The sequence below is a fragment of the Diabrotica virgifera genome, chromosome 4 (genome assembly GCF_917563875.1).
Source record: "Diabrotica virgifera virgifera chromosome 4, PGI_DIABVI_V3a".
Taxonomy (NCBI): domain Eukaryota; kingdom Metazoa; phylum Arthropoda; class Insecta; order Coleoptera; family Chrysomelidae; genus Diabrotica; species Diabrotica virgifera.
In genome coordinates, this window is record NC_065446.1 from 75,998,862 (window position 1) to 76,021,222 (window position 22,361).

A 22,361-nucleotide genomic window follows, 5' to 3' on the forward strand; every position below is an offset into this window, starting at 1 on the left:
TTTTTCATTGATACTTTACGATAGAAAATGCAAATTTGTATAAATAAACACCAAATCACTGTAAAACCGCATAAAATAACATTTTAAGAAAAACAGAAGAAGAAGATTTTTTGACCTTAAATATCTTATTTTTACGTCCCGCAGAAGCTACATACCAATTTTCAGACAAATCAGAGGTCCAAAATTTTTTTTGCTCCAAAATTGAGTGATTTGAAATGGAATGACCCATACTTTTTCACCCCCCATTAGGGGTTAAAATCACCTCCAGGGCAAAAACACACTTCGGCACAATATCACTTTTTTTATTTGACTTTTTAGCTATGTGTATGTCAATTTATTGTCAATCCAAGCGGTTCTTTAAAATTTGGAGCAAAAACCGTTATTCAATGTAATATTTACATCAAGAGATTTTATGAAAATTTGATCACTTTCTTTACCACTTTACCACAAATTTACGTCATTTTGACCTGGTTATACTGATTACGATATTGTCTGAATGTTGGAAATTTTGTTTGTTGGCTATTTATAGTTGGTTATCATTCTATCCGCCTTGGTATAAGCACGTATAAGAGAATCATTCTGGACCTGGTTCAAATAGTGTGCTGTGATTTCATTTTAGCTTCTAATAGCAAGCTGAAGAAGTCGTAGTGGTATAGACCTAGCATTCGTAGGTTAGCTCAGTTATAATTTTAACTCTAGTGAATTAGACTATACAAAATCATGAAGCTTCTTGGAAAAGTCCTGGTAATTTTATTGATAGGTGAGTTACAAATTATATCTTACAAAAATAATTTTTAGTAGAGGATCCGATATTACGTCGATCTCCACCGATTTTCTAGTCTAGTCTAGTAAAATAATATTACACTACATGTAAATCAAAATGTAAATTCCTACAGGTTGGAACAAATTTTATATCAAAGTTTAGGTGAGTACAAAAGATATTTTCAAAAAAGTATCCAAATCATATGAGGGGATCATTGTTTAAATAATTAAAAAGGGTTCATTTTTGCATAATATTTACTTTTTTACCTGCTGAGGTAATTTACATTTTAATGAAGGTCTTGAGGGTTTTTTTCTACAAAGCTGAAGGACAAATCTTTCACCTAAGACTTACTAGATTAAATTTGACCCCCAATTTATTTAAATAATTATATATAAAATTTAAAAATCAAATTTGCAAAGAAGTATTTGTTGCGTTTTAAATAAGCACTATAAATTATTTTATTTGATAGGAGAAGTTGCCCTATATTACCAGTATTAAGCAAAAAAAAATTGGTTAAAAATATTTAATAATTTATGAGATATTCCATTTGTTTTTCAAATGTTACTATATTTTCAAGTGCAAAAACGCCGTTATTACCAAAAGAATATAAAACTGTGTAAAACCTCGTGACCTTTATGTTTATGCATATTTTTGATAAATGTATTGTTGAGTTCAAATTTCAATTTAACTCCCCTCTAAAATGACATTTGAGGATTGTTCTAATTTGTTTATAATTTGATTTTTTAATAACGTCACGGAGATTAAACATTTTGAAATGCTGTTCCGATAATCCGGTTCCTGGAAATTTTTCACTAATTAACAAATTTTTTTGTTGTTTTTTCTTCTTCTTTTTTTCCTTATAGTAAAAGATATAGTTTTGCTTATAGAGGGGGTTTCATTAAGAATGTCCAATTTCTGAGTAGTCGATTCTAGACCTCAAAATATTAAGGTTTAACCAAAATCACTTCAATCAAATGTGGCTCCTTATTGAGTTACAGGGTGTTTTATTTAAAAATTTAAAAACTATTTTTCCTCAGTATTTTAAAACTATTCGACATATCCTTTTCATACTTGGTAGAAAGTGTAGGTACTGTACACCGTATGAAATTATGTTAAATACAGGTTTCTGGCTATTACCAGAGGCGTACGACAGGCGAACAGGGGAAAGCAAATGGTTGACCCTTCCCTAATTCTACGTCACTGGCGAAATTGCCATTTTAGCGCAATTTTTGGATTCTCCCATACTCTCAATGCAAATAATTTACTTTTCACTCGTCACGATAAAGTCATTAGTTTTCGAAATATTTGCAGTTAAACATGTAAGGGCACAGTTATTTTATTTTTATTAAAGTTTTGTGCCGTTTAATTTTTAATTTCAAATATCTCGAAAGCTAATGATGTTATAGTTAAGACTGAAGAGTATATTATTCATTCTTAACGATAAAATCATTGGTTTTAATATATTTGAAACTAAAAATTAAGCGGCACAATATAATATATATTAATCAAAATAACTAAATAACTGTGCCGTTACATGTTTAACTTCAAATATCTCGAAATCTAATGACTTTACGTTACCAGTAAAGAGGATATTATTTACATAGACAATATTGGAGAATTTAAAAATTGCGCTAAAATGGCAATTTCGCCAGTGACGTAGAATTTGGGAAGGGTCAACCATTTGCTTTCCCCTGTCCGCCTGTCGTACGCCTCTGGTAATAGCCGGAAACCTGTATTTAACATAATTTCGTAGGGTTTATAGTACCTACACCTTCTACCAAGTATGAAAAGGATATGTTGAATAGTTTTAAAATTCTGAGCAAAAATAATTTTTAAATTTTTAAATAAAACACCCTGTAATTCAGTAAGGAGCCATATTTTATTAAAGTGATTATAGTTTAATCTTAATATTTTGAGGTCTAGAATCGACAACTCAGAGATTGGACATTCTTAATGAAACCCCCTCTATAAGCAAACTTATATTTTTACTATAAGGAAAAAAAGAAGAAGAAAAACCGACAAAAAAATTTGTTAATTAGTGAAAAATTACCATGACCCCGATTACCGGAACAGCATTTTAAAATGTTTAATCCCCGCGACGTTATTAAAAAAACAAATTATAAACAAATTAGAACAATTTTCAAATGTCATTTTAGAGGGGAGGTAAATTGAAATTTTAATTTATCAATACATTTATCGAAATCATACATAAAAATAAAAGTAATGAGATTTTAAGCAGGTTTATATTCTTTTGGTAACAACCGCGTTTTTGCAATTAAAGATATAGTAACAATTGAAAAACAAATTAAATATCTCAGAAATTATTAAACATTTTTTAACCAATTTTTTTTGCTTAATAGTGGTAACATAGCGCAACTTCTTCTATTAAATGAAATAAATTTATAGTGCTTATTTAAAACGCAAAAAATTTTTTGTTACAAATTTGATTTTTAAAATTTATATATAATTATTTAAATAAATAGGGGGTCAAATTTAATTTATTAAGTCTTAGGTGAAAGATTTGTCCTTCAGCTTTGTAGGAAAAAACCCTAAAGACCTTCATTAAAATGTAAATTACCTCAGCAATTAAAAAAGTAAATATTGTGCAAAAATGACCCCTTTTTAATTATTTAAACAATGATCCCCTCATATGATTTGGATACTTTTTTGAAAATATCTTTTGTATTCACCTAAACTTTTTTGATATACAATTTATTCCAACCTGTATGGAATTAGATTTTGATTTTTTTTTATTTTATTAGGCTATTAATGGATAAAAATTATTAGATATGTAACTTGTAAAAAACCAGGGGTGGCCGATATAATTTTGTTCTGACTATAATTAATTAAAAAATGACTTTTTTACAAATTAAAAAAAATCGACCCGCGTTGATATTATTTTAGATTTTTTGGATCATTCTAAACAAAAGTGGTCTTTTGTAATTTTTCTGTCAAGTTGGTCGTTTTCGAGTTATAAACAATTTAAAACTGAAAAAAGAACGAAAAATTACCATTTTTAGGGCTCAAAGTGCTAGTAAAAAATATTATTTTTGTAATAATCAAGCACACAATTTTAAGTACAAACTCTCTTCTATGAGGTCCCCATAAGAATTTTTGCCATATTTTATTCTAAAATATTTTTTTTACTTGTTAATGAGGAAGGTTTATTATGGGAAGACGATCGCATTAACAATTAAAAAACAATATTTTGAGAAATTAGTCCAAAATACCTACTTCTCAAGAACTGATAGAATAAGGTTTGAATTTGAATTTGAGAATTATATTTCGTAGTAATTTCAAAAATGATATTTTTTACTTACTCGTACATTATGTTTTTGAGCCTTAAAAATAGTTATCTGTCGTTCTTTATTCGGTTCTAAATTATTGTTTATAACTCGAAAGCGATCAACTTAAGAGAAAAAGTACAAAAGACCTTATTTTTTTAATGATTAAAAAAATCTGAAAAAATATCTGCCCGGGTCGATTTTTTTTACTTTATAAAAAAAGTCATTCTTTAGTCTACTTTATTTAGATATTCCTTTATAGTCAGAACACAATTAGATCGGACAGCCCTTGTTTTTTATAATTGTTACTGTTAACATACTAATGGTAGGGGAGCCCAAGCGGGGATTTTTGCAGTAACTCGATCGCGTCAGATTATCATATGGGGAGAAACCCGGTACCCTGTAGATCAGCGATACTCAACCTTTTTTTCCCTGGGCCACATATCAGCTGTTGCCACAGCTTGCGGGCCGCAATCTGTGTGAAGTAATATACAGTATGGTGCAAATGAAAGGAATAAATTCTTTATTTCGTAAGCCGGCGACTTTAAGGAAAAATTCTGAAACATCATTTTTAGTTTTAAATTACGATTTTTTGGCATATGTATCATACTAGTAACGTTATTCACCTGGGCGTGATTACGTAATCGATGATTTTTTTTAATTAGAATAGGGATCGTGTGCTAGCTTATTTAAAAGGTTATTCACAGGATGCCCAAAAAATTTTTGTTCTGAATTAAAATAATTGACACAAAAAGAAGAATGTATGTCATTTATTTAACTCAAAATATAGCTTATTGTTGTCAGAAAACAGAAAAAAATGTTTATTTCACAAATAAATATTGCTTTTCGCTTAAATTTATTGTTCAAACTTCCAACCACCTGCCTCTTAGCAGTTTGGACTTTGGATTTAAGGGAAAAGCAGTGTTTATTATTTGTCAAATATATTGTCTTCTGTTTTCTGGCAGCAGTAAAATGTATTTTAAATTAAATCAATTACATTCATTTTTCTTTAATTTGTCAATTAATTTAATTTAAAACAAAATTTTTTTGGGCTTACTGTATACTTAATTATGTTAAAGTTTATATTTCTATATAGAGAATTTCAAATGAGCTAGCACACGACCCCTATTCTCATTCAAAAAAGATCAATTACCTCATCACGCCCAGATGGATGACGATAGTATGATATATTATGTAAAAAAATCATAATTTAAAAATAAAAATCGATCTGATTCAGGATTTAAAATCGCCGAAACGTCGACTTGCGAAATAACAACGTCGTCCAGGTGCGAATCAGTGTCAGGATATTTAAACATTTTTTGCATATTTAATTTCTGAATATGAGGATTAGCACAGGTATGATGAAGCGAACAACTTGAGGAACAAGCAAGCGCAACTTTTGAGAGTTTTATAGTTATCCGGTACTAATTTCCAGAATTCTTCATATTGATTTGCGTCTCTTTTTTCTTTAAAAATTGTCTCCAGATTTGTATCATTTTTAAAATTAATTAGTTCATGTGACAAGTTTGTGCTATTAAATCAAAACGGCCGCAAGTTGTATAGTAGCTGCTACTTCTAAGTGCCAGGGATTTTCCATTAATAGAAGACATCTCCTAATGTTTCGTAAATCATTAAATCGTTTCTGAAATTTAACGCTTAAGAACATTAGAAATAAGTAGCATCTTGTTGAGCTTTCACCAATGTCGGAAAGTTATGCAGATTTTTTATATTAATTTCTTCGATGTACATCTTTAGCTTATCCATGAAAGCAAATACTTTATTTTTGTCAACTACGAAAATAATTTTTTGTTTACAATGTATAAACGACGATTAAGTTCGGCAAGTTTTTCTGTTATGTCGCAAATAAAAAATGCTAAAAGCTACCACCAACTATCTTACTTGAGTTCAAAACAATTTGATCATTTACAAGGTCTTTCAGTTAGCCTTCGGGGTGCATAAAAACCGTAAGAGGGCCGCATGCGGCCCGCGGGCCGCAGGTTGAGTATCGCTGCTGTAGATGTACCTCTAGCATATATTGGCTCTTAACACAGGGGAGTTCGTTAAGGGGCCGAAAAAAATCTATCCTTAGAAAAACTCGAAATCGTCAGATTAAGATAAGGTAAGTTAAGTACATGCAAAACAGTGTATATTTCAAAAATCTGACGATTTGGGCGGGCGTAAGGAAATGGGTGAATCACAAAGTTTCACAAGAAAAAAGCGAATATTTTGCGAAGTGAACGACAGATCTAAAAACTAAAAAATACGTGCTCAATATTTGTCAAAAATCTATCGAATGATAACAAACACGACTGCCCACGGAGAGGGGTGGGAGTAAACTTAAAATTTTAAATACGAATCCCGCGATATTTCGTGAAATGAACATCAGATCGAAAATTGAAAAATACACTTATTCATTATGTTTGAACAATCTATAGAATGGCACCAAACACGAACCCCACGGATGTGGGGTGGGGGTTACTTTAAAATTTTAAATAGGAGCCCCCATTTTTTATTACAAATTCGGATTCCTTGTGTAAAAATTAGTAACCTTTATTTGAAACATTTTTTCGAATGATGGATAGATGGCGCTATAATCGGAGAGAACGATTGTTGGAAATGGAAAATTTAATTAAAAATGGAAAGTCCTCACCAAATTGGAAAACTTTACTTAACTTTTTTTGGCTTTAGAACCTACTCTTCACAACCCAATAGGTCCCCAAAGCTCTCGAGTGACTGTACATTTAGCATACTTTCCTCCCCTACTATAAATTACATATTATCCAATAATTTTTATCCATTAAACAGTTCGGTGCTGATCGACCTTATATTGTATCGTATCTTATACTATTTTTTCAATATTGTATTTCTAATTATTTCACTGAAATACTAAAACCTGTCTTAATTACTATAGTAAATAGTAAATAATATTAATAATCATGTATTTTAATGTAACTTCACGTTCTTCTGAAAAAGGTAGTTTTAAAAAAAGTAATATGTTTAAGTACTTTGTGGAGATATGTAAAAAAACAAATAAAAATTAATTAAAATAAATATTTATACAGGGTGTTAGTAAGTATGACGAACTTAGAGGGGTAATTCTACAAATTATGAAAGTTTGTTCTATAAACGTATCTCAGTAAATGCTTCGTTTCCAAGATAAGGGGTGTTGCAATTTTTATTTTAAACTGCCAATTTATTTATTGCTCTAAGATTGCTTGGGCTATGAAATTGAAATTTGGTGGATATTAAGATGCTATTATTACGCATTTTTTGACATACAACTAATAATTTTGTATCTATTATTTGAGCGCATACGGGTAATCGTCTCAATATTTTTAAATATAAAAATAGCATGCCACTGAGATATTTTAAATTAAAAACTACTCTTATATTGCTCGTTTATTTTATAGTAAAACACCTTTCTAGTCTTTTTTTCATATGGTGAACCATTTTTATGCAAAAAAGTAAAATACCTTGGCGCGTATTTTTCATTATTTCTTAATATATTATCAATAACTATTCAATACAATAATACTAAACTAGAACAATAACAGAAAATATCATTAAAAAGATTTTAACTTTGTACAAAGCTATTGAAATTTTCAAAATGTCCTCCTTTAGAGGTGACAGAAGAATTTTAAATTCATCATTGGAGTGCGTACGGTAATGGTCTGAATTTTTTAAAGATAAAAATAGTACTCCCCTGAGATATGTCAAATCAAAAACCATTTCTGGCCAAATACCCAAGTAGGTGGAGGTCAATAAACTAAAGAAGAAGAAGAAGAAAATCATTTTTGAATTGCTCATTCAATTTTCGACAAAAAACCTTTTTTGCCTTTTTTTCACAAGAGGCGCCGTTTTTATGGAAAAGAATAAAACATACGTTTACAAAGTATTTCAAATAAGTCTCTATTCATATGGAAACTAACTCGAGTGCTTTGTTAGCGTTAATATATTTTATTTTTTTGTATAAAAACGACGCCTCATATGAAAAATAGACGAGACAAATTTTTTGTCACAAATTATAAGATGAATTCAAAAATGATAAACAAAATATTTTTAATTTGACATATCTCAGTGGCGTAATATATTTTTTTAAGTAGTATAGTTACCCCTTACTCGCGCCAATGATGAATACAAAATTCTTCTGTCATCAGTGAAGGATGTCATTTTGAACATTTTTGTAGCTTTGCACCTATAGTATTTTTACTACAAAAGCGATATTACGTAGGTCAAAATTTTTGACGTAAGAGAACTGTCAAAACATTAGAATGTGACTTCTCATTATTGCCATGTTGATTATAAACATTGCAATAATGAAAAGTCACATTCTAATGTTTTGATAGTTCTCTTACGTCAAAAATTTTGACCTACGTAATATCGCTTTTGTAGTAAAAATACTATAGTCAAAATCTTATTAGTAATATTTTCTGTTATTGTTCTAGTTTAGTAGGTATTATTATATTTGATAGTTCTTGACAATGTATTACGAAATGAAAAATACGCACAAAGATGCTTTATTTTTTGCATAAAAATGGTACATCATGTGAAAATCAGGCAGGTAAGGATTTTATCATAAATTTGACGTCGAATTTAAAAATAATTTTTAATTTGACATACCTCAGTGGCGTACTATTTTTGTGTTTAAAAAAATTTAGACAATTACTCGTATGCGCGCCAATGATAAATACAAAATTTTTATTGGTATTCCAAAAAATGCGCAATAACTATGTCTTAAAACTCACCAAATTTCAAACACCCCTGTGTCTCGGAAAATAAGTATTTGCTGACATACATTTTTCGAACAAACTGTCATTATTTTTTCGTGTATATACCTTAAAGTTTATCATACTTATTTACTGACACCCTGAATAATAGGAATACAATTCCTAGATTTGTTTCCATGTGACCCGATTTTGTGTTGTTTTACGACTTTCAGGAGAGCCTGTAACGGTACTTTGACTCGAAATTAAATATTTTCTCCCCGTATGCCAATTACAATGAAATAATTAGCATTTGGACGAAATAGTGATCTCTATTAAAGGAAAGGCGAAACCCAAGCGACTCCATCATTAAACAATTAAATATTTAAAAAAAAATCTTTGGATTTCTTAAGTAGGAAATAAATTCTCTCGTATACATATACCCTATGGGGTAGTCATGGGAAATCTATAATACGTGTGTCTTTTTAGTTTTGCATATAGACGCTTAGAGGGCGCCACCACTAAAACATTCCGACACAAACGTGTAACTTTCCTTTAAACAAGTAATTGGACTTCGTAAGTCCTAGGTTTTCACCCAAAGTAATCGAAAGTAGAACTGAAAGTCGATATTTGAACGCTTCGTGTAACTTTGCGTCGATTGATATACGATTTTACTAATTTTGAGTCATTTTGACTAAACTTTGGGTCATCTTTGTTTAAACAGAAATGATTTTAAAACAGGAACTAAAGATTAAAACTCAACTTTTCAATACGATTCGATTGATTACACGTACTATTTCTGCGACTATAACGGCACTTCTGGTTAGAACTTTTTAAGCCGAAATGATATAAAAACCAAAACCAAAAATTTCCTCATCTTGCTAAGGCACGTCGAATGATATATCGCTTAAACTATTTCGGTGCCCGATGTCAAATTTCTCATCTTTAATACCATCCTTGGGTTATAAGCTTTCATTCGACACCTCATTTGTCATTCTATTTTTATTAATAATGGAGGAGTTGTATTTGGGGACGGAAAGAGAGATGAACAGACAGTCATGAAACCGGAAGTATATATTTGTTCTCTTCTTGCGAAGTAGCCTCGAATAATATATCACGTGTACTATTGCGGTGACTTTAAAAGAGTACTTCTGGTCGCATTTCTAAAACCGGAAGTCCTAGGTCAAATTTCTCACATTTAGTACCATCCTTGGATTATCAGCTTTCATTCGACACCTCAATTGTTATTCTACCTGGTATAGTAACGGAGGAGTTATATTCGCAGTCGGAATGACAGACGGACAGACAGCCTAGGTCAAATTTCTCACATTTAGTACCATCCTTGCATTATAAGCTTTCAATTGACACCTCATTTTTCATTCTACCTGGTATAACGACGGAGGAGTTATATTCGCGGTCAGACGGACCGACAGACAGACAGCCTAGGTAAAATATCTCACCTTTAGTACCATCCTTGCATCGTAAGCTTTCATTTGACACCTCATTTGTCATTCTACCTGGTATAATGACGGAGGAGTTATATTCGCGGTCGGACGGACCGATGAACAGACAGCCTAGGTAAAATATCTCACCTTTAGTACCATTCTTGCATTATAAGCTTTCATTTGACACCTTATTTGTCATTCTGCCTGGTATAATGACGGAGGAGTTATATTCGCAGTCGGACGGACAGACGGGCGGACAGCTTAGGTCAAACTTCTTAGATTTAATACCATCCTTGCATTATAAGCTTTCATTTGACATCTCATTTGTCATTCTACTTGGTATAATGACGGAGGAGTTATATTCGCGGTCGGACGGCCCGACGGACAGACAGCCTAGGTGAAATATCTCACCTTTAGTACCATCCTTGGATTATATGCTTTCATTTGACACCTCATTAGTCGTTCTACCTGGTATAATGACGGAGGAGTTATATTCGCGGTCGGACGGACCGACGTACAGACAGCCTAGGTCAAATATCTCACCTTTAGTACCATCCTTGGATTATAAGCTTTCATTTGACACCTCATTTGTCATTCTACGTGATATAATGACGGAGAAGTTATATTCGCGGTAGGACAGACCGACGGACAGACAGCCTAGATCAAATTTATCACCTTTAGTACCATCCTTGAATTATAAGCTTTTATTTGACACCTCATTTGTCATTCTACCTAGTATAATGACGGAGGAGTTATATTCGCGGTCGGACAGAGAGCCTAGGTCAAATATCTCACCCTTAGTACCATCCTTCGATTATAAGCTTTCATTTGACACCTCATTTGTCATTATAGCTGGTATATTGACGGAGGAGTTGTGATTACAGACAGACGGACAGACGGACGTGGATAATTCAAAGTTTTCACATTTTTTCAAAATTGGGTGAATACAACAAATAAATATTTGTTGGAAATGGCTTATAGAGAGATGGTAGTGGTCTCTGAATCGTAATTAAATATTAAATGCCTTTGCCTTTCTGCGTTTATACTCACGTACTGAGTACTAGAAAACAAATTTGTTGATCTTTGTCTTGATGAATTGATGTATTGTGAAATGCATAGATAGGTTGGCATTTTAGTTTTGCATATAGCCATAAAAACAAAAAATATATAGACTTAAAGTACTTTATTGATTTTCAAAATATGTCCCACCAAGATCGATACACTTTTGAATACGTTCAAACCAATTGGTAAAACAGTTATTCCAGTCTTCAGCTGACACCTGGAAAATGGCTGTTTTAAAGGCATCGATGGCTTCTTCTGGCGACTGGAATCGCCGCCCACGCATTGAGTTCTTGATCTTTGGGAACGTGAAGAAGTCGTTCGGACTTAAGTCGGGGCTGTACGGTGGATGGTTTAACAATTCGATGTTTTCAACCTCCAAAAACTCTACTGTCTTTTGTGCAGTGTGAGCACTTGCATTGTCATGATGTAGGATGATTCGCCGTTTTGTGTTGCTTTGTCGGAATTTCGTGATAACTTCTGGTAAACAAACAGTTACATACCAATTAGAAGTAACCGTTCTTCGATCATCTAGAGCAATTGTTGCCACATGACCAGATTTTGACACAAAGCTACCATTTTCTTTGAGACACTTCGAGGATTGATCACTTTTGTTGGTTTTTCCTCACCTTGGAACACTCACACAGCGGATGGGTGTTTATTTTCCGGTTGGTAGGTGCAAATCTAAGATTCGTCGCCACTAGCAATATTGTAAACGTTTTTTGAGCTTCCTTTGTTACACCGTTCCAATGTTTTTCGACACCAATTAACGCGAGCCGCTTTTTGCTCTTCTGGAAGCAAATGAGGGATCCAACGGCAAACCAACTTCCTAACACCCAGTTTTTCACGTAGAATCTTTTGGATCGAGGTCTTTGAAATGACCAATGATGCCTCTATCTCCCGGTATGTTACACGGTGGTCATCCTTAATTAGCTAACGAACCGCATCAATGTTTTGCTGTGTGACTGCTGTTTTGAATGGACCTGGCCTGGATTCGTCGCTGAGACTGGAGCGACCACGTTGAAATTCGCAGTACCAGCGGGAAATAGTTGACTGGTGTGATGCTTCACTCCTAATAAACACAGAAAGCATTTCAGCGTCACATTGCTGCTGGGATAATCCTCTCCGAAAATTGTAAAAAATTATAGCTCGAAAATATTTTTGGCTAAGATCCATTTTTCGACCGTTTTGCTAATTTTAAAAATTAACTGTATCTACACGACTTGTTGTATCGCAATGAAATTCTCGATTTATGTCAACAAAATATTGAGGTTACGTTTGTGTTGAAAGGTTTTAGTGGTGGCGCCCTCTAAGCGGCTATATGCAAAACTAAAAAGACACACGTATTATAGATTTCCCTTGACTACCCCATAGGGTACATGTATACGAGAGAATTTGTTTCCTACTTAAGAAATCCAAAGATTTTATTTTTAAATATTTATTTGTTTAATGATGGAGTCGCTTGAGTTTCGCCTTTCCTTTAATAGAGGTCGCTATTGCGTCTAAACGTTAATTATTTCATTGTAATTAGCATACCTGGCGAAAAGATTTAATTTAGAGTCAGAGCACCCCTACAGGCTCTCTTGAAGATACTCAGAGGTTGAAATGGACCATAGAGAGATGGTAGTGGTCTCTGAATCGCAATTAAATATTAAATGCCTTTACCTACGTGCGTTTTACTCACGTATTGAGTACTAGGAAACAATTTTTTTGATTTTGCCTTGATGAATTGATGTGTTGTGAAATGCATATTATTGATTTCTTATTAGTTCCGAGAAATAAGTGAAAAAATATCCTGTTGGTGACACAACCCCATCCAGGCCGAAAACAAATTTTTTGAGTAGTACGGACATCTATAATAATAACCTAGGTATATGTATATGTTTCCTGCAGCCGATTTTGATCATGTAAATAGTTATAAACAAATAAAGATCAAAATATGATAAATTTTCGTTATTTCCGTCTATTACCAAAAAGTTAAGCATTTTAAACAAATTTGAGAGTAAGAAGATTATCGATATATGAAATAAGAAGATAAATCGTATAAAAATCTTCAACCTGGCGTTCGCTGAATATGTCTATCCTTATTGGTTGCTTAGAAAATTGCAAAATAAATCATACATTTTGAGTTTATATAAATATTCATAACTTATGTAAAAATTAACTTAGAAACTTCTTATTACACGGAGTGCTGAGACTTTCGGTGCTTAAGCAATACCCTAAATTTCAAAGCAATTGGTCAAATAGTTTAAAAGTTATTTAATTTGTTTACCACAAATTAATTTTTTTGCAACACTATAAGTCAGAAAATGATGAAGTTACAGTAATACTTTGGATAGTTTATGGAAGAAGAAGATTTACAAAATTAATTTAATTAAAAAAATGACAAAATAATTCTAAATATTGCAAAATTATTTTGCAAGAACATATGAATTCAATAAAGGGGGGGCTATCTTCGTCCCTAATTGTCCCAGGACAATTGTTTTTCTTTCTAAATATGTATAAAAATTCAGTCTTTCTAAATATGAAAAAATAGTTTTTCTACGGGTAACGGTTAAAAAGTTATTCTAATTGTTCATAAGTTAGCAAAAAATCGACACGTTTTTGCAAAATAATTTTACATTATTTAAAATTACTATTTGTCATTTTTTTTAATTAAGTTAATAGTATAAATGTTCTTCTTTTATAAACTGTCCGAAGTATTACTGTAACCTCATAATTATCTGACTTATAGTGTTGCAAAAAAATGAATTTGGGATAAACAAATCAAATAACTTTTAAACTATTTGACTAATTGCTTTGAAATTTAAAATATAATTTAAGCACAAGAAGTCTCAGAATTCCGTGTGATACGAAGGTTCTAACTTAATTTTTACATAAGTTAAGAAGATTTATAAAATCTCAAAATGTATGAAATATTTTGCAAATTTACAAGCAACAAATAAGGATAGACATATTCACCGAACGCCATATCGAAGTTTTTTACATAATTTATAAATTTCTTATTCTCAAATTTGGTTAGAATGCTTCACTTTTTAGTAATATACGAAAACAGCGAAAATTTACCTTTTTTTGATTTTCATTTGTTTATAAATCTGTATATCATCAAAATCGGCTGCAGGAAACATGTAGGTTATTAATATAGATGTCCATACTACTCAAAAAATTTGGTTTCGGTCTGGAGGGGGATGTAAGACGAGAAAAATCTTATTTCTCTGGACTGCATGTCTCTGCATTCATCGGCCTTTTTCCTTGTAGTACGTTCTTTAACGGTAAAATATTGCAAAACCTAAATTTTAAAGAACCGCTTGGATTGACATGAAAATTGGCATACACATAGCTAACAAGTCAAAGAAAAAAAGTGATATTGTGCCGATATGTGCTTTTGCCCCGGGGGTGGTTTTCACCCCCTCTTGGGGGCGAAAAATTTTTCGTCCAAAGTAAGTCCGGAGGTGGATAAACTAAATAATTTTAAGTGAATTTTGTTCTATAGATTTTTTTCACTAAGTCAATACTTTTCGAGTTATTTGCCAGTGAATATGTTCATTTTTTAAACAAAATAACCACGCTTTTCGACGGTTTTTCGCAAATACCTCAAATAATAAGTATTTTGTCGAAAAAACATTTGTAGCAAAAATATAGCCGGTAAAAAATTTAAAAAAATGGTGTATATATCACGTCTCTATACCTAGTAAGAGCAGAGTTATAACTAATTAAAAATTGGTTCATATTTGTCAAATTCCAAATGGAATATTTTAACGTGAAATAACCAAAAATGAAACACATTTCGGAGAAAACTCATTACAACTTATTTAAAGTGTTTAGAAAAAGCTTCATTTTTGTTTTATAAAAAAAATTTCTAGCATCAAAAGTAAAAAAGTTACGCGCAAAATAAAGATCGTCTTTTTTTTTGGTAAAAAAATCGGGAAAATCACCCCCTAATTAGTATCTCAAATGAACTTAATCGTTACGACTTCACAAGTTTCTTGACTCGTGTATGTATTTTTTATATGTTCTGTAAATTTCGTCGGTTCAAAGTCCTTATTTTTGAAAGGGCTGTAGTTAAAAGGGGTTGAACGAATCACTGATCACGAATGTATGCAAATTTAGAAAACCCAAATCTTGATCAATTTTTGTCTAACAGAAAAACAAAAACATACATGATATTCAGAAAAGCAATGCTTATTTTTTTGTTTTTCGAGATTTTTGGTATCTAATGATTTTTAAGTTACTTTGAAAAAAAGCATATTTTACAAAATTAAAATTGATGGATTCGACCATTACTTGATGGAAGTTCATTTTATCTCACAATAAGACACTGAAAAATGTTTTCTATACTTCCACAAAATTTATTACAACTATGCTATTACTAGAGCTGTTTCGGCAAAGTGCCTTTCTCGAGTGATATTTTGTAAAATATTGTAAACACATTGTAAAATATATCACTTGAGAAAGGCACTTTGCCGAAACAGCTGTAGTAATAACATAGTTGTAATAGATTTTGTGGAAGTATAGAAAACAAACGTTTTTCAGTGTTTTATTGTGAGATAAAATTAAAATTTTTAAAAATTTTACTTTTAAACCAAATTTTTTTCAAAAATAAGCACTTTGAGTCGATGAAACTTACAGATCATGTAAACACAACATAAGTAAAATAATTTGTGGAGCGGTAACGATTAATTTCATTTAAGTTGATAATAAGGAGGTGGTCTTCAGGATTTTTTTTGCCAAAACAAAAGGGACCAACTTTATTTTGAGCGTAACTTGCTCAAATTTAATGCTAGGAACTTTTTATAAAAACAGTAATAAAGCTTTTGTTAAACACTTTAAAAAAGTTATAATGAATTTTCCCCAAAAAGTGTTTAATTTTTTGGATATTTTACTTCGAAATATTCTATATGAAATTAGGTGAATATGAATCTATTTTTCATTGGCTATAACTCTGGTTCTACGAGGTCCAGAGACCTAAAGTGTACACCATTTTTTTACTTTTTTACATGCTATATTTTTTCTCAGAACGTTTTTTCGATAGCATACTTACTTTTTGGGTTATTTGTGAAAAACCGTCTAAAAATGTAGTTATTTTGTTGAAAAATGAACATATTCACTCGCAAATAGCTCTAAAAGTGTTGACTTGGCGAAAAAACTCTATAGAACAAAAGTTACTTAAAATTAGTCAGTTTGTCCATTTCCGGACTTATTTTGGACATATAGTTTTTCACGACCAAGAGGAGGGGGTAAAAGTCACCCCCAGGGCAAAAGCACACATCGGCACAATATCACTTTTTTTCTTTGACATGTAAGCTATGCGTATGCCAAATTTCGTGTCAATCCAAGCGGTTCTTTAAAATTTAGAGCAAAAACCGTGAAAGAATGGACTATTGCAAATTTTAGGACAGGGTATAGGTATAAGAGAGAATTTGTTTCCGACTTAAGAAGTGCAAAGATTTTATTTTTATATATTTATTTGTTTAAAGATGGAGTCGCTTAGGTTTCACCTTTCCTTGAATAGCAAAACTTTAAATAATCTCTTTTTTTATATAGGACATATGCAGCATACATATAAAAACGCCGATAATAAATTATGAGATATTATTAATAGGGGAGTGCAATTAGAACGAAAATATGCATTGTTTCGGAATAATTCAAACAAGCTTATATTTTTCTAAAACTGTTTTTGTTAGTTTATATACATGTGAAAGTAAAAAGTTCTACTCGCTGTATCTCTCAAGTCGAATCGGGGTGTCATCATCTGGCAGTTTAAGTTTTAAATTTTTTTTGTGTTTTTGATAAATAGGTTAGATTTACATTTTTTATTGTAATAACTGATTTAAATTATTAATATAGTCTGTATACTCAATAAATCTTATTTTTTTTAGATATTTTACTTAACTTCATTTATTATGGGTTGGTACTTGCTAATTTGCTTATTTATTTGCTTATAACACCTTTTTAGTTTTATTTTTAATATTTTTTATTTTTATTTTTAGTAGGTATATTAGTAGCAGTAGCTAATAAGGTAATAAAACATGTTTTTCTTATATTTTTATGTAACTCAATACATTATTTTGTTTATAAACAAGTAGAACATAGAAAATTTTTAAGGGCGCTGTGAGCACCCCACGTGGCAGTTGACGTCTTACAAAGCCACGTGGCAGGTGCCGGGTTAATGTTAACTAAAAGTGAGTTATACATAGGTAATTAAATGTATATTTTTTTCGGCGAGTAGAAAACTCTAAGTATTCAAGCTGAAATAACGGGAAATTGATGCATTTTATAACATAAACTTGTTAAACATTTGTCAAAGCACTTAAAAATATCTATTAAATGAGCCCCCGAACATGTTGATAGCGTTAAAATTTATGCTCCAAAATTTTTCGAAATTTATCTTTTAAAAATTTTTCCAAAAAATGTTATTTTTTTTAATAACTCCGTTCGTGTTTACGATATCAGATTCATCTAAAAACTAATTGAAAGTTAATTCCAGGTGCTATTTAACCACGTTGAACCTAATCTTTTAAACCCCTTACCTTTTTAAAAATAAAAGGTTCAGTGACCCCGGTTGCATGGTTCCCACAGCAAAATTTAAGATTTAAACGTTTCTATCTCGGTTATTTTTTACCCTATAGAAATAGTAAAACACGTAAAATATTTGGCACATAAAATACTAAAATTCGGTTATCTATTATTTTTTACGTATATTGAGTATTTTTGGAGTTATTATCAAAAGAATATGAGAAATACAATAATTTTAAAAATTATGATTTTTTTAACTTATATCTTTTTTTTTCAAAAATATGCATTCTAAGCCGGTCAACATTACCGAAAACATTATTTATGCTAATTTAAAGAAGTTCTTGTCAGGATTACTATAAATTTTAATTTTTATGGAAATGGCGTATGTTTAATTTTTCACTTTTGCCTAAAAAATTCGAAACGGTTTTTTAATTTTCATTATAACTTGCTTAATTTTGACGCTATTACCTTGTTCTGAAGCTCGTGTGATAGGTATTCCGAAGTACTTTGGCAGATATTTAACAGGAATATTTTATACATTGCATTGTTTTCCCGTTATTTAAGCTTAAATACTTAGATTTGAGTACTCGTCGAAGAAAATACACATTCAATTGCCAATAACTCACTTTGAACTAACATTAGTTTAGTTCTTTATATGAGGACTGTAATAAATTTTTTATTATCTTTAATTTCTGTAATAATAACTTTTTTGAAAAAGCTTATAGTTTTTGATTTATACGTAAAAAACCGATTTAAAACATGCATTGTTTTACGAAAAAATAAAATCTTTGGTCTTTAATAACTCAAAAAGTGTTGATTTATTTTAATAACTTTAGATAACCAATTTTGCTTATAATTTGTCCCTCTATCGACTTATGGTATTATTTTTAATAAAATAATTTTCACACCCGAGAAGGGGTGGCATCCACCCTCAGGGTAAAAGCGCAAGTTGGTATCATGTCATCTTTGTTCCTTAATGTATCCTCTAATTACTCACCAACTTTCATGAAAATCGATGGAGGTTTAACTAAATCGGAGGTGAAAACCTTCAGTGACTGCACTATATCTTGTTTGATTATTTCCGAAGTGAAAATCTATATGCACTCCCCTATAAAATTTAAGCTTCCAGAAATTTATTTGTTCCATTTATTTTAGGGTACAGTAACATGGAGAATATTGATTCTAATAAATTTGATCCACAGAATATCGATTTTGACAGATTTGACAGGCATAAATTTGATATTGACAGATTTGACATGCCGAATATTGATTTTGGGGAAATACATAAAAGAATCAATGATATACAAGAGAACAAACTAAACATACCGGAATTTAATTTTAAGCCATATGATATTAATCAATTTGATATTAACCAATATAAGCCAATAAGTTTAGATGGTAGCAATTTTTGGGAGGACGTACCGAAAGATCCGAATGCATATTTGGAATACCTTCAAGAGGAATGTAGCAATGCTGGACATCCTGATATATTAAATATGAATAGTGTAAGTGAACAAACAGTAATATTATAATAAGCTACACTCACCGGCACAAAAAAATGGGCACCCCAAAAAATGGATAATTTTTAATGCCTTGTATTTCCTAAACCTGATGTCCGATTTAAGTTGTTTTTTTAATATGTTATAGCCTTATTCTTTAACAATATCCTTGTAATAATATTGTTGCTAGACAGGTACATTGTCATTGTATACAGGGTGTACGAATCAAACTGTGTTTTTTTCTCAAATTTTGGAACACCCTGTGAAATGTTCTAGCTTGTATAAAATACTGAAATTAAAACCCAACTATTGCCTCAGGTTTTCTTAATATTCTGTTTTTTGATTCATTCGCTTATGTTGGATAATGAAAAAGTTAGGCACTTTAACAACTACCCCTGTTTTTCGTCAATACAGGGTGTTTTTAAATAAGTACAGCAAATTTTAGGGGGTAATTCTGCATGATAAAATAATGACAGTTTGCGTCATAAACGTATGCCCGCAAATGCTTCGATTCTGAGATAGGGGGTGTTGAAATTTTTTTTACAAACTGACGATTTGTTTATTGCTCTAAAACGGTTTGTGATATGCAAATGAAATTTGGTAGATTTTAAGAGGTGGTTATTGCGCATTTTTTGGCGTATAAGTAAGAATTTTATATTTACCATTGGCGTCCATACCGGTATAAACATGTTAGATATATCCCCTATGCACGCCAATGGTTAATATAAAATTCATAATTGTATGCCAAAAAATGCACAATAACTACCTCTTAAAATCTACCAAATTTCATTTGCATATCACAAACAGTTTTGGAGCAATAAATAAATGGTCAGTTTGTAAGAACAATTTCAACACCCCCTATCTCGGCAACGAAGCATTTGCAGGCATAAGTTTATAAAGCAAACTGTCATTATTTTATCATGCAGAATTACCCCTTAAAGTTTGCCGTACTTATTTAAAAACACCCTGTATTCACGAAAAACAGGGGTAGTTGTTAAAGTGCCTAACTTTTTTGTTATCCAACATAAGCGAATGAATTAACTAAAAAGATTTGAAAAAATATTTTTAAGAAACGCTTTTCTTTAGTTACGAGTGACTAAAATTAAACTAATTATAAAAAAATCAACTAAAAAGCAAAAAAAAAATTGAAAAAATCTTACATATTCGTCAAAGAAAAGCGTGGCGCCTCTTCATCGAATAAACGGTTTTTGCACCACGATTTTCTTTAACGAATATGTTAGACTTTTTCAATTTTTTTATTTGTTGCTTTTTAGTTGATTTATTTATAATATGTTTAATTTTAGTCACTCGTAACTAAAGAAAAGCGTTTTTTAAAAATATTTTTTTCATATTTTTTACTTTTTAGTCTTACACTTTTTAAACATTAAAACATAACGTCATGTTTATTAAAATATGTATAAAACATATGATGCACAAACATGAAAAGTAGTCGGAATCGGCAAAAAATTTAAAACTTTATTGTTTATTTATGCAGCATAACGTTTGCAAACGTAAGCAAAAACAATTAACGTAAAAAGTGAAATTATGTATAGTTCATATAATTAGCTACAATCTGTAAACGTTTCAAGTTACTTCATTGTAAAAAACAAGATAATTTAAGCATTTTCCGTTAAAATCGTTTTTTTTTATTTAAACAATTAATAAACAAAAAATGTTTTATTGACTATTCGTGTATTGTTCCCGCGAATGCATATGTCTGCAAATTTTAATTCATTTGCATTGAAGAAAAGGCAGTCAAATTAACGTCCAAAGATTTGACCCAAACGATTGAACTAAAGGAAAGCGTTTAATTAATTAATACGACAAAACGAATTCTAATGTTAATTGTAGCACAAAACGTCTCTACCGGTGGTTTTTCTAAGACTACGATAAAAACACGAATTTTTTGAATTCGAGTTTTGGCTGAAATTTTGTTTCGTATCGTATTGAAATTTGACACGAATAAACGTTGATTTATACAGGGTGTCCCGGAAAATAGTGCGTTCCTTAAAGGTATAGGTAGAAGGTACCATGTAGAACAAAAAACTCTTATAACATTTTTTTCTAAATGCAACCGTTTGACCAAAAAATTAAAATGTATTTTGGTAGGCAAATTTAAATCTGACAACTATGTGAGGTATGCAAATTTAAGCATAGACAGTCCCATGTAAATAAATAGATAGAAGGTAGATAATAAACAGATAGTTTTAAAGAATCCTGTTTAGTGTCAATGCCGAAAATGTTTTCGAATAGTGAGTGTATTACCTATTATGTTATTACCTATGAATGGTGTTTGTGAAAGGTTACTTGAAACATCTATTCGGTATAATAATTATTTTCAAGTAAGTACAACTTAGTTATTTCAGTTCACAAGTAAACAAATTACTGAGACATTATCTGGTGTATTTAAGTTCCACTGTAAACTATTAAAACTATATAATTCAGTTAAAGCCCTCAGCAATACTCAGCATTCAACCCATTTAAACCTTACTAAATACATAATACTAGTTCAGTTAAAAGATGTGTTTTTATGTTAAAAGATGTGTAATTCGTTTAAAATTATGCAATAGGTATTTCAATACATTTCAAAAGAAAATAATTTTAGTAAACAAATAGTAAATACATAAGTATTACATACTATTAGGTTGGATTATTTTAAATACTGTTAATCACAATCACAAACGAGTTCTTATTATGTTATATGTTATTATTCCGTAGTGCGTACGATGTTGCCAGTTTATTAAAATTTCCAAACATTAAAATACAGGTATATGGAAAACAATGTTAACTTTTTTTTGGAAACGGTTAACTTTAGAAAAAAATGGTATAGGACTTTTTTGTTCCAAATTGTGTATTCTCTCCATACCTTAAAGGAACGCACTATTTTCCGGGACACCCTGTATATAAACAAATGTATGAGCGTTCAAAATTTGAAACTTTATTGTTTATTTATTAAACATAACGTAAACAATTAACGTAAAAAGTGAAACTATGTATAGTTCATATCATTAGCTACAATCCGTAAAAGTCTCAAGTTTCTACATTGTAAAAAACAAGAGAATTTAAGCATTTTCCATTAAAATCGTTTTTTT

The 22,361-nt window shown here is 30.8% G+C and overlaps 1 protein-coding gene across 1 annotated transcript in view; it reads left to right on the forward strand.

Annotated features, from left to right (window-relative positions):
• Window positions 1–526: 526 nt before the first annotated feature.
• The window catches only part of LOC114332850 (uncharacterized), a 66,137-nt gene continuing 44,302 nt past the window's right edge, over window positions 527–22,361 (forward strand). Inside the window, exons 1-2 of the mRNA XM_028282627.2 lie at window positions 527–760; window positions 18,926–19,275. Of these exons, the coding sequence (XP_028138428.2) occupies window positions 721–760; window positions 18,926–19,275 (390 nt within the window). The 5' untranslated portion in view covers window positions 527–720. The remainder of the gene's footprint in view (window positions 761–18,925; window positions 19,276–22,361) is intronic.